Genomic DNA, 13,776 nt, shown 5'->3' with positions numbered 1-13,776 from the left:
TAGAAATATGAGCTGCCGGCGCGCTGCACTAACGCTCTGAACAAAGTAAACTATATGTTAAGATTTAGTTCAAAGCGTTTATGTGTCTAATTGGAGGCAAAAAGCCTTTTGGCAGCGCTGGAGACTCAGAGCGAAGTTAATGTGGGAGGAGAGAAGACAATGAAATGTTTTGTAAAACAGATTATTTCAATATTGATATATGACTCACTGGAAAAATAAGATGTGAGCAGCTGAGGGATGTATTTACTTCAACAAATACTATGAAAGCTTTTATCATTTATTGGGATTTCCTGACTTACAGAGAGATTTTTATATTAAACATCAAGAAATTAACATTTTTTGTGGAACAAGAAACAATAAACTGTCTCAGTCTGTTTAAACCTGACTTGGATTTTTACAAACAAAGACATCTCAACATTGTATTTTTTAATTTGAGATTTCTCTTCATTGTTTTCATTTCTCTACAAAAGCCAAATATAATTAAGCTCCTTTCATTCTTTTCCAAGTGGAGCAGAAGAAACAGCAGAACAGATAAACGCTTCCATTCCCAGTTTGCTAAATGTTCTTTACCAACAATGAGCAGAAAGAGATTTGTGGAATTGATTTGTTTTATTTATTGACACATTCACTAGAATCCAGGTTTCTCTTTAAGGATATAAGAGCAGATGTGTTTCCTCAGTTTCAGAGCAGCAAGTTATAAATCAATGGAGCGTGACCGTCCCCACACACAGAAGCATCACTTCTCTTTGAAACCATTACAACCAGGACGCCATGATGGTCTTAATGGTTCCATGTGAGCCTCGGGGGGGGGGAAAGGCTGGATTATGTTATGATTGTCTGGGGAAAACATCGTTCAGCCACTTCTCCCTCTCGTCCCTTCACCACTGTTACATTCCTGATAACCGCTGTAGGCACGATGTCATTATGTCTGATGTTAGAGTGTGACATGATTTGAAATTGAGTCATTTTCATTGGCTGGGAAAAAACACAAACTGACCAGAGTTCACCTCATAAACCGTGAGCAGACAATAAGCGATTGATAGAAACGGTGGATGGTGAAGATGGGATGGAAATGCAGGTTTTGGTTTCTGTGAAATAACAAATTAAATCAATCAGACGACAACAAACAAACTAAATCTGCTCCATCACGTCGGGTTGATTCCCAAAGCTGTGATCCTGCTTCTCTTAAAGCTGCAGTGAGGAAAGTTCAGGTGAAAAGGATCTGTTATCTGATCTGAGGGGTGTTCAGCTGCAACCTGACTCTTCACCACTAGATGTCACTAAGTTCTACACACTGAACCTTTAATACCTTCAGGGAACAGAAGCAAATCATCAACATCCACACGACTCCGTCCGTCACACGCTGGACTCAGTCCTCGGTAAACCTAAAAGAAGTGTTTACTATGTTTGATGATAAGTTGCTAAGCACCAGAAGATGTCAGGGACCACCAGTAGATTTTAGGGATCACCAGTAGATGTTAGGGACCACCAGTAGATGTTAGGGACCACCAGTAGATGTTAGTGACCAATAGTAGATATTAGGAACCACCAGTAGATGTTTGGGACCACCAGTCGATGTTAGGGACCACCAGTGGGTGCTAGGGACCACCAGTAGATGTTAGGGACCACCAGCGGGTGCTAGGGACCACCAGTAGATGTTAGTGACCACCAGTAGATGTCAGGGACCACCAGCAGGTGTTGGGGACCACCATCGGGTGCTAGGGACGACCAGTAGATGTTAGGGACCACCAGCGGGTGCTAGGGACCACCAGTAGATGTTAGTGACCACCAGTAGATGTTAGGGACCACCAGTAGATGTTAGGGACCACCAGTCGATGTTAGGGACCACCAGTAGATGTTAGGGACCACCAGCAGGTGTTGGGGACCACCAGTAGATGTTAGGGACCACTAGTAGATGTTAGGGACCACCATCGGGTGCTAGGGACCACCAGTAGATGTTAGGGACCACCAGTGGTTGTTAGGGACCACTAGTAGATGTTAGGGACCACCAGTGGTTGTTAGGGACCACTAGTAGATGTTAGGGACCACCAGTAGATGTTAGGAACCACCAGTAGATGTTAGGGACCACCAGTAGATGTTAGGGACCACCAGTGGTTGTTAGGGACCACTAGTAGATGTTAGGGACCACCAGTAGATGTTAGGAACCACCAGTAGATGTTAGGGACCACCAGTAGATGTTAGGAACCACCAGTAGATGTTAGGGACCACCAGTAGATGTTAGGGACCACCAGTCGATGTTAGAGACCACCAGTAGATGTTAGTGACCACTAGTAGATGTCAGGGACCACAAGCAGGTGTTTGGGACCACCAGTAGATGTTAGGGACCACAAGTAGATGTTAGGGACCACCAGCGGGTGCTAGGGACCACCAGTAGATGTTAGGGACCACCAGTGGTTGTTAGGGACCACTAGTAGATGTTAGGGACGACCAGTAGATCTTAGGGACCACCAGTGGGTGTTAGGGACCACAAGTAGATGTTAGGGACCACCAGCGGGTGCTAGGGACCACCAGTAGATGTTAGGGACCACCAGTGGTTGTTAGGGACCACTAGTAGATGTTAGGGACGACCAGTAGATCTTAGGGACCACCAGCAGGTGTTGGGGACCACCATCGGGTGCTAGGGACCACCAGTAGATGTTAGGGACCACCAGCGGGTGCTAGGGACCACCAGTAGATGTTAGTGACCACCAGTAGATGTTAGGGACCACCAGTAGATGTTAGGGACCACCAGTCGATGTTAGGGACCACCAGTAGATGTTAGGGACCACCAGCAGGTGTTGGGGACCACCAGTAGATGTTAGGGACCACTAGTAGATGTTAGGGACCACCATCGGGTGCTAGGGACCACCAGTAGATGTTAGGGACCACCAGTGGTTGTTAGGGACCACTAGTAGATGTTAGGGACCACCAGTGGTTGTTAGGGACCACTAGTAGATGTTAGGGACCACCAGTAGATGTTAGGAACCACCAGTAGATGTTAGGGACCACCAGTAGATGTTAGGGACCACCAGTGGTTGTTAGGGACCACTAGTAGATGTTAGGGACCACCAGTAGATGTTAGGAACCACCAGTAGATGTTAGGGACCACCAGTAGATGTAAGGGACCACCAGTAGATGTTAGGGACCACCAGTAGATGTTAGGGACCACCAGTAGATGTTAGGGACCACCAGTCGATGTTAGGGACCACCAGTAGATGTTAGGGACCACCAGCAGGTGTTGGGGACCACCAGTAGATGTTAGGGACCACTAGTAGATGTTAGGGACCACCATCGGGTGCTAGGGACCACCAGTAGATGTTAGGGACCACCAGTGGTTGTTAGAGACCACCAGTAGATGTTAGTGACCACTAGTAGATGTCAGGGACCACCAGCAGGTGTTGGGGACCACCAGTAGATGTTAGGGACCACTAGTAGATGTTAGGGACCACCAGCGGGTGCTAGGGACCACCAGTAGATGTTAGGGACCACCAGTGGTTGTTAGGGACCACTAGTAGATGTTAGGGACGACCAGTAGATCTTAGGGACCACCATTACGTGTTAGGGACCACAAGTAGATGTTAGGGACCACCAGTGGGTGTTAGGGACCACCAGTAGATGTTAGGGACCACCAGCAGGTGTTAGGGACCACCAGTAGATGTTAAGGACCACCAGTAAATGTCATGGACCACCATAGTGTGTAAGGGACCCCCAGTAGATGTTAGTATCTCCAGTTGTGTAACTTGAGGTGTAACTGGAACCTCTTGGGCCCCAGTCGGGATCTTCTCTCCTGATCCAGAGCCGCTGGCTGCAGTGCTCTGCAGGACCCTCATGGTTCTGTAATGGGTGGGCACAGCTGGTGGATTCCCAGTTCTTTGAGCAACCTGCTGCAGGTGGGAGTTACAGTGAGACCCCGGCAGCCGACCTCCACTCGGTGACCTGTTGCTCTGCAGCCTCACAGCTCTGCCTCCACATGTCTTCCTCTCATCTGCTTCATCAGCAGCTTCCTCCCAGAGCTCTGTCCACGAGGCTCTGCTGAACGGATCATGATGATGAGAACTAAACGCTCAAAGGAGAAGCCTCTCGTTTTGTAATTGATGACATAAAGATAATTTTGTCAATAGGAAAGCAGCTTTCCTTTTTTAAATAACAAAATCAGCTTCTATGTGCATAATGGAGTGGATGCACTCATTTCTGGCTCCTGGAGGTGTTATGAATATTTAACGTGATCACACAGGCGCACGGATCCTCCAGCTGGCAGGTGGACGTGCAGAGAGAAAATCCAAACTCTAAAAATACTCAGAGAAATAAGAGGAAACAGCAGCAGGAGCAAACTGAGCAGGAGACAGAGGAGTGGACGCACAGGGACACATCAAGGGAGGCAGGGAGATGGACACATCAGGGACAGACAAAGAGACGAGTGGGCACAAGGTGAGAGAAATCAATATAAAACTGGAGATAATAAGAGATCCAGAGATAAAGAAGTCAGGTACCGTCCTCAGTCTACAGAGACGAGCTGTGATTGGCAGCTGGACCTTCAGGGCCGAAAGGGAAACTCCCCCGACTCATTAAAACCAGAGATGAGTGTGGACACATCTCTGGACAGTCCAGGATCCGTCAGACGATCAAACACAATCACACACAGCTCTGTGACAACCTGAGGAATCTGAGTTATTATAACTGGAGGCCAGAACAGAAGCTGCAGCTACTGACGTGACGGGAATGAATGAAACTTTATATAATTCAGACTGAAGGTTCCACATCAGCTGTGAGTCTGACTCTAGGTGAGTTATAGCTGGAAATGTGTGGAAATTAGTACATAAAGCATAAAGTACTCAAAAGGCACTGCTGGCAAGAATGAGTGTTATAATATGGGAAATATATTTAAGTGTGTATTTACAGACGTCAGTATTCATGATTGAAAATCAACAATTACTTCATATTATATCACCTCAATATTTACAGCTATGATCCACTTCAGATTGTCCAAAACATTTCCTTGTTTTTTCATTCTCATGTTCATACAGACGACATTGGTCTTCAAATATATAAGAGGCTATCTACATTTAATTTTAATATATAATATTATAAAGTTAGAGGGGAAAGCAGCATTGAAGTCAGCAAGTCACGCTCCATCTTCTTTAATATGTTTGTGGCCTCAGAGATCAGCTCGACATCTCTCAGTCTGTGGAAAAACTCAACACACCAAATTAAATGTAAAGAAACATGGACTGATCTCTCAGACTCATTCATCTTAGAGAAAGGTTGGTTTAGAAACACAGAAGAGAATCTACCGACTGTATTCACCTCGAGGATTCATGAAGCCGCTGGAGGGATTCTGTCATTTATTGTTGTTTTGAAGAAACAACACTTTTATTGAACTAAAGATAAAATATAATACTTCATCAGCCTCGTGTCTGAGTTGCTCATCTCTCCTCTCGGCCTCATTTCCTTTTTCCAACTGCCACTGACCCGGCTTCGCTTTTTCTTTCACATCCAATACGATTTCTCCTTCCCCAGATCTGCATGTGTTTTTATTTGCGATCTCAAAAACTTCATGATTACGAGACAAATAGTTTTATGAAGTTTTACGAGCTGGATGAAACTTTTCAGACATTCTGTTCTCTGGACTCATCGTTAGCAGCGAGGGAGGAAGTTCTGAGACGCCAGTGAAAAGTACAAGAACAAGTAAATCGACCAAAATGTACCAAACACCAAGTACCACATTAACTTCTCTCTTCTTAATGGTTCTCAGATATTAGAAACACTTTATTGATGCTTTGTTTTCAGTTGTATTGATGCACATCAGCTCATTTCCTCCAGCTTGTTGCTGAAGCTTCTTCTGCGTCTCATTGTCTTGTTGTCTGTTCTGTTTTCATCTGTTCTTTTCTCCAAAGTGCTGCTCACGGTGGGAACTGTTGGTTTCTCTATAAACTTAAGATCTTGACTTTAACAGAACATCTTTCACAACAATGTGTTGTGAGTTTTCATTTTGCCAAGGACTTCAGTGTGAAGCACTTTGTAACCTCGTGTAGATAAGTGCTTTACAAATAAAGTTCTTATTTTGTACAGAAAGCGAAAAACAGGTTGTTGAAATCGGCCTTGGAATGTCTACACACTTACAGTTATGATTGAACTTTCAGTTTCCACAGGGAGAATCAGAAAACCTATATTCCTCCTTGTTGGTACCAGTTCAGCAGATGATGAGTGGGAGTTTCTCTCCTGGATCCTGAGCAGGGTCATCTCAGGCTTTTAGTTTTTGTTTTAACATTTAATATTTAGAGTTTCTACTTAAGCTTCAGCATTAGTTCATTTCTGCTCCAGGGTCGGGGATGAGTATTTCAATTTTTTATCATTTCAAAATCATATTATGCTCCTTTGTTTCCCAAATTTGTGGGAGAAAATAAGTAAAATATGATACGAGATTTCTCTTATTCTCTTATTTTCAGTTTAGGTTATAGTTTACTTCTTATAAACATCAATGAACATTTGAGGTTTAAAGTTTTGCGATATCAGTGGAGCTTCATCGTTATTCATTGAGCTGCAGAGTCGAGGTTCGTCTGTAATCTGTAGCTGCCGTTCTCTCTGATACAACAACACAACAACACAACAACACAACAATGTAGCAGCAGTAGCTGGTGGTGGCCATATGAATTCTATTAATACCTGATATGGCTCCAGCTTCCTGCAAACAAAGGATAAGTGGATAATTGATGGTTTTGGACAAAAGGTCATAATCAATAAGGTGATAATTAAAAAAAGACTTTGAGAGAATGTTTGTTGGATCGTTGGTTTATTTCTCAGCACGATGACACAAACTGTGGCACATTGATTAAGAAAGAAGCAGTTTAATAATTTACTAATTTCCCAGGAAATACCTCGGGGATCTTTATGAAATTAATCAGAGGTATTTAAGGAGCTGATATTTATGTATGTGTGTGTGAAATTGATTGAATTAATGGAGGTGTGGGATGTTGGCGGAGGAACGAGCTTCATCAGTTTCCTGTTGTCGTGCAGAACTCATCCACACATGCATCATAATTATAGCTAATGTAATTTTTCCGTGTTTGATTCAATCACGCTCACAGTGTAATTGTTTTTGTAATTTTCTACTAATTTGAATCAACAGCATCTTTGTAAGAACATGTCTGGATCTTATTGTTGGCCAGGTTGTAATCAGCAAAACAAAGAAACATCTTTTATGATGAGTCACTTCTTTTATAATGCTCACAATTAGAAAGAAAATTAGCTTATATTGAATATTAACAAATACAAACACAACTTCTGTCTTTGTCTTGATCCTTAGTGCATAGTTAGAAGCTTAAACCTGCACATGTGGGACATTAGGTTTGACGTATGTTCAGGAGTTCAGATGCTTTCAAACACACAACACAGCTGAGAGAAAAGCAGAATTCACACTAAGAGATGAGAGATATTCAGTTGTTTTTCCATGTGTTAGTTGTTTAAACTGCATTTGCATAAAAGTCATTGATTTCATTTTTTGTTTTCACATTTCTCTGAATAATGCATGAACGCAAACTTCAACAAAACAGGTTAATGCATCAAAAGGAGCCGAGGTCCTCAGAAGTGAAATGTTGTGTGGAGGTAAAAACCAGAAGCAGCTGCAGAAGAACTCAGACACAACGAAATAAGAGAAGTTCTGAGAGAAGCAGTGAGAATCTGTTAACACTTGTTCTGAATTCAGAGGAGCTGATCCTCACTCGTCTCCTCCAGCAGCTGGAGTAACCTTCGTCCTTCTCGTCCTCTGTGTGTCCCTCAGGTTACGCCCCGGTCACTGGGATGTGTCACCCGGTCCGGAGCTGCACCCTCAACCACGAAGACGGCTTCTCCTCCGCCTTCGTCGTGGCTCACGAGACGGGACATGTGTAGGCTCCTCTCCTTCTCTCCTTCCTCCTTCCTCCTTCCTCCTTCCTCCTGCTCTGTGCTCCTCCTCCTCCTCCTCGTCCTTAAGACCCCAGCTGCACGTGTTTAGTGAACGTCTTCCAGGGCCTTGGTTTCCTCTGTGATCTCGATGATAAGCGACTCCCGGGACCTTTGAGGACGCCGGCCTCCAGCGCTCTGACAGCCGGCGTGTTTCTCCTTATTGAATTTCATGGTTTGTTTGCTGAGCGCGTGTCCGGCAGCACGAGGAGTCGGCCACTGTTTGTTATCGTGTCTCTTTCTCCGTCACCACGGGGCGTCCACATGAAAACACAGCAGGGAAACCCTCTGCCTACTGCACACAATGAGCTCCGGTGATATCAGGAACACGTAGAGACGGACGAGTCCAGCGTCACCGAGTGTCCTCAGGGCTCCACATCCATTCATCACACAGCTGTTGATAGGGATTCACCCACATGTCGTCTGGACCTTCGACCCGACAGAGAGAGCAAAGACAAACATTCAGCTCGTGAGATGAAGGGAAACTAATCAGTCTAGACCCAGTTATCTGCTGTTTGCACCACAGGCTCCAACATGTGAGTCTGAGCTTCAGAGGCTGAGTCATCGTCTGGCGCTCGATGATCGGATCCGAGATTCAAACCAAACGTTGAGAAACATCAACACTCGGAGAAAAGAACGAGCTAAAACTGATAGTTTCCCCATTGTGGGACTTATTAAGGATTCTGATCTTATCTTATTATGACAGGAACCATCTTAGAAACATGTATTTCAAATTTTTAGTTCCATTCACCATAATAGAGGAGGCGGGGCTTGTGACCTAAAGGGCAGCCGGCCACCAGGGGGCGATATAAGCAATTTGGGATCACTTTCTGATCAATATGGGAACAACTATTCATTCAGTATCTCGTACTTTGTGATCAGTGGCTTTTAGAGAGAGCTGGAGAAATATTTCAGATTTCAGACGTGACTCAACTCTGAAATCTGCAGGAACCTGGAGGCTGTTCCAGCTTTTCTTTACAACGTTCCTCTCTCTAAAGAACGATCACATCTCCTGTGTTCTGATTCCACAGACTCAACCTTTGAAAGAAAAGCTCAGTGGGAACAACAGAGAGAAAATCATTTGAATCTTCGAGGACCACAAACAGGACGTTTGTAGTTTTATCAACTGTCGACAGCGACCGGTTCAGAGGGAAACTGTCTTTAAACTGGTTGATGCCAGGATGTTAGAGAATTGGGTTTATGATGCAACACCAGATCAGGGATGTCACGAGAACAGATACTTACGATACCTTTCGATACTAAGATAACAAAACACCGACGATGCCCATTTTTTAAAAGCACCGTGAGCGCCGATGCCAGCTGTTAGCAACGTAGCATTAGCATCGGTGCTGCGCCAGTCGATGTTTACTTTCAGAAAACCAAGACGGCAACTGCGGCCCCAACTCGACTTGTTGATAAAAAATGGACAAAGAGTCGTGTAAGGAAGTACTTTGCGTTTGAGGCAGATGACCGTAGCGTTATCATTAATCCGCAGAAGCCATTATGCTAACGATGCTAGCGTGGTCTTCAGAACAAGGGAGGTCATACTTCCAATTTAGCAAAGCACCTGAAAGACCATCATCCGGATTTGTTTAAAGAATTCAAGGTGAGTTCTGATTCATATTAACTGTAAATCAATGCTAAGCTCGCTTTAATGCATAACGTGTCTCACAACAATGCGTCACTCACATGCGTCCGCAACTACCGTATAACCCACAGTATATGCGCAAGCACATTAAACTACCGTATATGACATTAACAACATCCAAACAATGCACTTTTGGAATCTTAGAAAATCCTTTTTTTTTTTTTACAGTGGTCATCGAGATTTGTGTTATTTTACTGGTTTTGGCATCGACTACTGAATTGTTGGTATCGTGACACCCCTACACCAGATGGCACATGTGAGGTTTTGTCAATCTGGGTTTAAAATGTTCCTAATTCAGCTGAAACCTGTTGTTTTATCTGTCGCTGATTTCTGTCGGAAATGGAAATGACTTGGACGCAGGCTGGTGTGTTGTAGAGGAAACAGAGACAGCAGGTCACCATCCTGCTGAAAGTCTCCCGGAGCGAGACATCACAGACTGAGACCTGCTGGTTGATGCTCTGCAGCTGAGCCCGGAGACCAGAGAGACGAGAGAGACGAGAGAGACGAGAGAGACGAGAGAGACGAGAGAGACGAGAGAGACGAGAGAGACGAGAGAGACGAGAGAGACGAGTCCTCAGGGAGACACTGACTCTGCCGTTAGAAAGGAAACAGTATAAAACCCAACGGGGTGTGTGTACACAGCTGCTTCCAGGGAGAGACGCACACACCAGCTCCACAGACACACACTCTCCGTCACTTAACTCCTAATGAGGAGGACGGAAGGTAAAATAATAGAATAATGATAACGATAATTGAAACCGGGGACATTGCTCTGCATGATCAGCATCTTGACTCCGTGGAGCCGGGACATTTACAGAGTGACGACTGTTGAGCCAATTATGGAGAATGGTTCCAGCGAGACGGCCGATGGGTCCGAGCTCGACCCGGCGTCTTCCAGTGTGCGTCAGCCGGCTGATAGCATCATGGTGTGTGAGTCTGTGTGTCAGGAGCATGTGGAGGATTCTATACTGTGAGAACGATTCAATCAAGCAACGATTCCACGGATGCGAAACAGGACCGAGCGTCCGTGCGAGTCCTGGAACACACACGACGGGGGGGTGATGTACTTCCTGCTGTGTTGTCGTCCACCACAGCGTCAGTTCGTTAATTGTCAGTGTGTCGAGTGTGGTGCGTTGCTGTGGTGAACATTAGAGCTGGGTCACCTGACACTTTCTGACCAATCACAACACACAAGCTGCTCTGTCGAGACAAAAAGATCTGATTGGAAAACTCCATTTAATCCTTTCAGCTAATTAACAACTTCATGGACAAAAGGCTAGAATAAGAATAGAATAACAATTAGAAGAAAAAATCTGTATTAATTGAAGGAGGTTAAATGTAACATTTGAATTGCAGATGTGTCCGGCCTCCTGTGAAGGTCTGTGAGACCCTGAGGCTCCACAGGGTCGACACGAGGCTCAGGAGTTTATAAATGAATCTGAGCTGCAAACAGATCTTGTTTTTAGTTTGTTGAGTCCTTGTCGGTTTCAGCTCGTCTGTAGGTTCCTTCACTTAAACCCCAGCAGGGCTTCCTTCACTCTGCAGCAGCACAGTCGGTGTCTTGCTATATGGAAATGCTTTGCCATCTTTCCACCTTTTTTGCCTCTTGAAATTATAAATCCTAGCTCAGCGCCTGTTCTCTTAACCCACCCATTCCTCTCTGGCTGGTCCTCTGCGGCTGCTTCTACTTGTTACCTCCCTCTTCCTCTCAAACTGAAATGTGCACGCTGCTCTCAAAGCTCCGACTCGATGCTTTACACCTTCCTCATGTTAAGTTATTCATAATCAGCTGTGGTGCACATCTGTTTGCCCATGAGTGAGATATCTGTTTCAAACCGGCTGTTGGATCCTAAAAGCATCGGCTCTCCTGTCTGGTCCGACTCCCAGGGCGACGCCCACATCCAGGGGCGTGCACCGCCGCTCTTTGCTTCTAATGAACCCGTTGGCTAGATAAAGAACTTTTATATAATACGTCTTGTCAAAGATGGCGTGCAGTGTTCGTCAGGAGGAGAGAGAGAGAGTCTCTCATCCTCCTCAGGTAACAAAAGGAATCACGTGACCACAGACAGAGGAAGCTTAGATATTTATTGATTGTGGTGTCGTACTTTAAAACTTCCTTTTTCCATCCGGATGATACTGAGACACATTATCATGCTGCCTGAGTGGAGCATTAAAGCCAACAGAGACTCTGCAGCTTTCTCACCGGGTCTTTGTTGTAGCGGAAAGAGGATATTGATTTATTTGAGCACAAAAGAAACATGGTGCCACAGAAGAAATGCAGCAAGAAAACCAACAAAGAAGGAATTCAGGAACAAGCTGTGTCAGACGCACTCACCCACACGGCGAACTGACAGCCGGGCGTGCGCTGCCTTTCTGAAGCCTTTTGATCGGTAGCTTATTGGACTTGTTTCAAATTGATGTGTGAGCTTGTTCTGCTTTGTTCGGTGGAAGCTTCCGTTTACCTTCTTAATCTCAGACAGGAGTAAAACCAAGAACTGGTCACAGGAAAGTCTCAGGTCCTGGTGTGTGTGTTAGGAAACCTGGGGAAGTGTAGTGTGAGCAGATCAGCTGCTGGAAACCAGTGAAGTCAGAGTTTTCTGTCTCATCCTGCTGACAGACATATCTCTATAAAGCTCCTCTCACTCACAGAGGAACATTCAAGGTTCGGACAAAACATGTAATCATTTGGCTAAAAGCACTTGTGAATAAAAAAGCCTGAAAAGCTGCTGTCGCACTTCAACATTTCCTCAAGAAAATCACTGAATCTGAACTTTTCATCTGTGACGCACGTTATCAACACCTCATCTGCTGGAGCCAGTATTTATATTTATAGATATACATTCAGAGCAAGGACATCAGCGAGTACACTGGTGCACAAACAACACAATAGCCTCTACACTGGTGCACAAACAACACATCAGCCTGTACACTGGTGCACAAAAAACACAACAGCATATACACTGGTGCACAACCAACACAACAGCGTGTACACTGGTGCACAAACAACACAATAGCCTCTACACTGGTGCATAAACAACACATCAGCCTGTACACTGATGCACAAACAATACAAAAGCATGTACACTGGTGCACAAACAACACAACAGCCTCTGCACTGGTGGACAAACAACACAACAGCCTATACACTGGTGCACGAACAACACAATAGCCTCTACACTGGTGCATAAACAACACATCAGCATCTACACTGGTGCACGAACAACACAACAGCATATACACTGGTGCACAAACAACACAATAGCCTCTACACTGGTGCACAAACAACACAATAGCCTCTACACTGGTGCACAAACAACACAACAGGCTGTACACTGGTGCACAAACAACACATCAGCATCTACACTGGTGCACAAACAACACAACAGGCTGTACACTGGTGCACGAACAACACAACAGCCTGTACACTGGTGCACAAACAACACAACAATAATAAACAGTTTTTCTATTTGGACTGGTCAGTCAGTGTCACATTCACTTTCCATCAAACAATGATCAGCACAAGTTAATGGGATATAATAATATGTTTCAAAGTCTACTGACCAAACAGTTTTATAATATTTATCTTTCATGCTTTATCATTTATGATTCTGAACGTAGGAGGACTTATCCTATACATTTTTAATAGTGCTGCTGCAGAGACTTGTCCAAAACTTGAGCATAGTGTTCGTTTAGTTTGGTCACAAAGTCGAGGTCTTACCCACAATGCAGTGCGTCAGCTGACAGACGCAGGGCCACTTCCAATCATCTCTTTAATCTTGAGCTGTCAACACGTCGTGCTCCGGCTGTAACTCAGCTCACCGCCCCCCCGCCCACCTCCTCGCCATCGCTCAGCTTCTGAGCTCATCACCGGCCGCTGCTCGCTGCCGCGGCCTCTGAGCCGCTGCCGCTCTTTGAGGCAGCTGCCGGGAGTCGTGCTCTCCTCCCGGAGCAGAGCCATCTCAGTTGATTTCAAATTCGACTTCTTCCCACTTTTTTGTTCCTCGTGGGAAAAGCATCAGCTCGTCTAAATCACAATCCTATTCAGACGTGATCACGCAGCTGCAGTGACGGACGACATGTGACTCAGAGTTTGAGGCGTCGACCATCGATTCTAATGTGATCCATTCGTTTCATGTGATTCTCTCTCTCCTCTGGTTCCCTATTCTGCTCTGAACTCACAGGCTCAGAAC

At 45.0% G+C, this 13,776-nt stretch overlaps 1 protein-coding gene across 1 annotated transcript in view; it reads left to right on the top strand.

Annotated features, from left to right (window-relative positions):
* Positions 1-13,776, top strand: part of adamts3 (ADAM metallopeptidase with thrombospondin type 1 motif, 3) — a 121,820-nt gene that overhangs the window by 66,712 nt on the left and 41,332 nt on the right. The window contains exon 8 of the mRNA XM_061072216.1: positions 7,778-7,883. Within this exon, the coding sequence (XP_060928199.1) occupies positions 7,778-7,883 (106 nt within the window). The remainder of the gene's footprint in view (positions 1-7,777; positions 7,884-13,776) is intronic.

Source organism: Limanda limanda, chromosome 5, assembly GCF_963576545.1.
Source record: "Limanda limanda chromosome 5, fLimLim1.1, whole genome shotgun sequence".
NCBI lineage: Eukaryota > Metazoa > Chordata > Actinopteri > Pleuronectiformes > Pleuronectidae > Limanda > Limanda limanda.
This window is presented reverse-complemented; position numbering and strand designations above follow the sequence as displayed.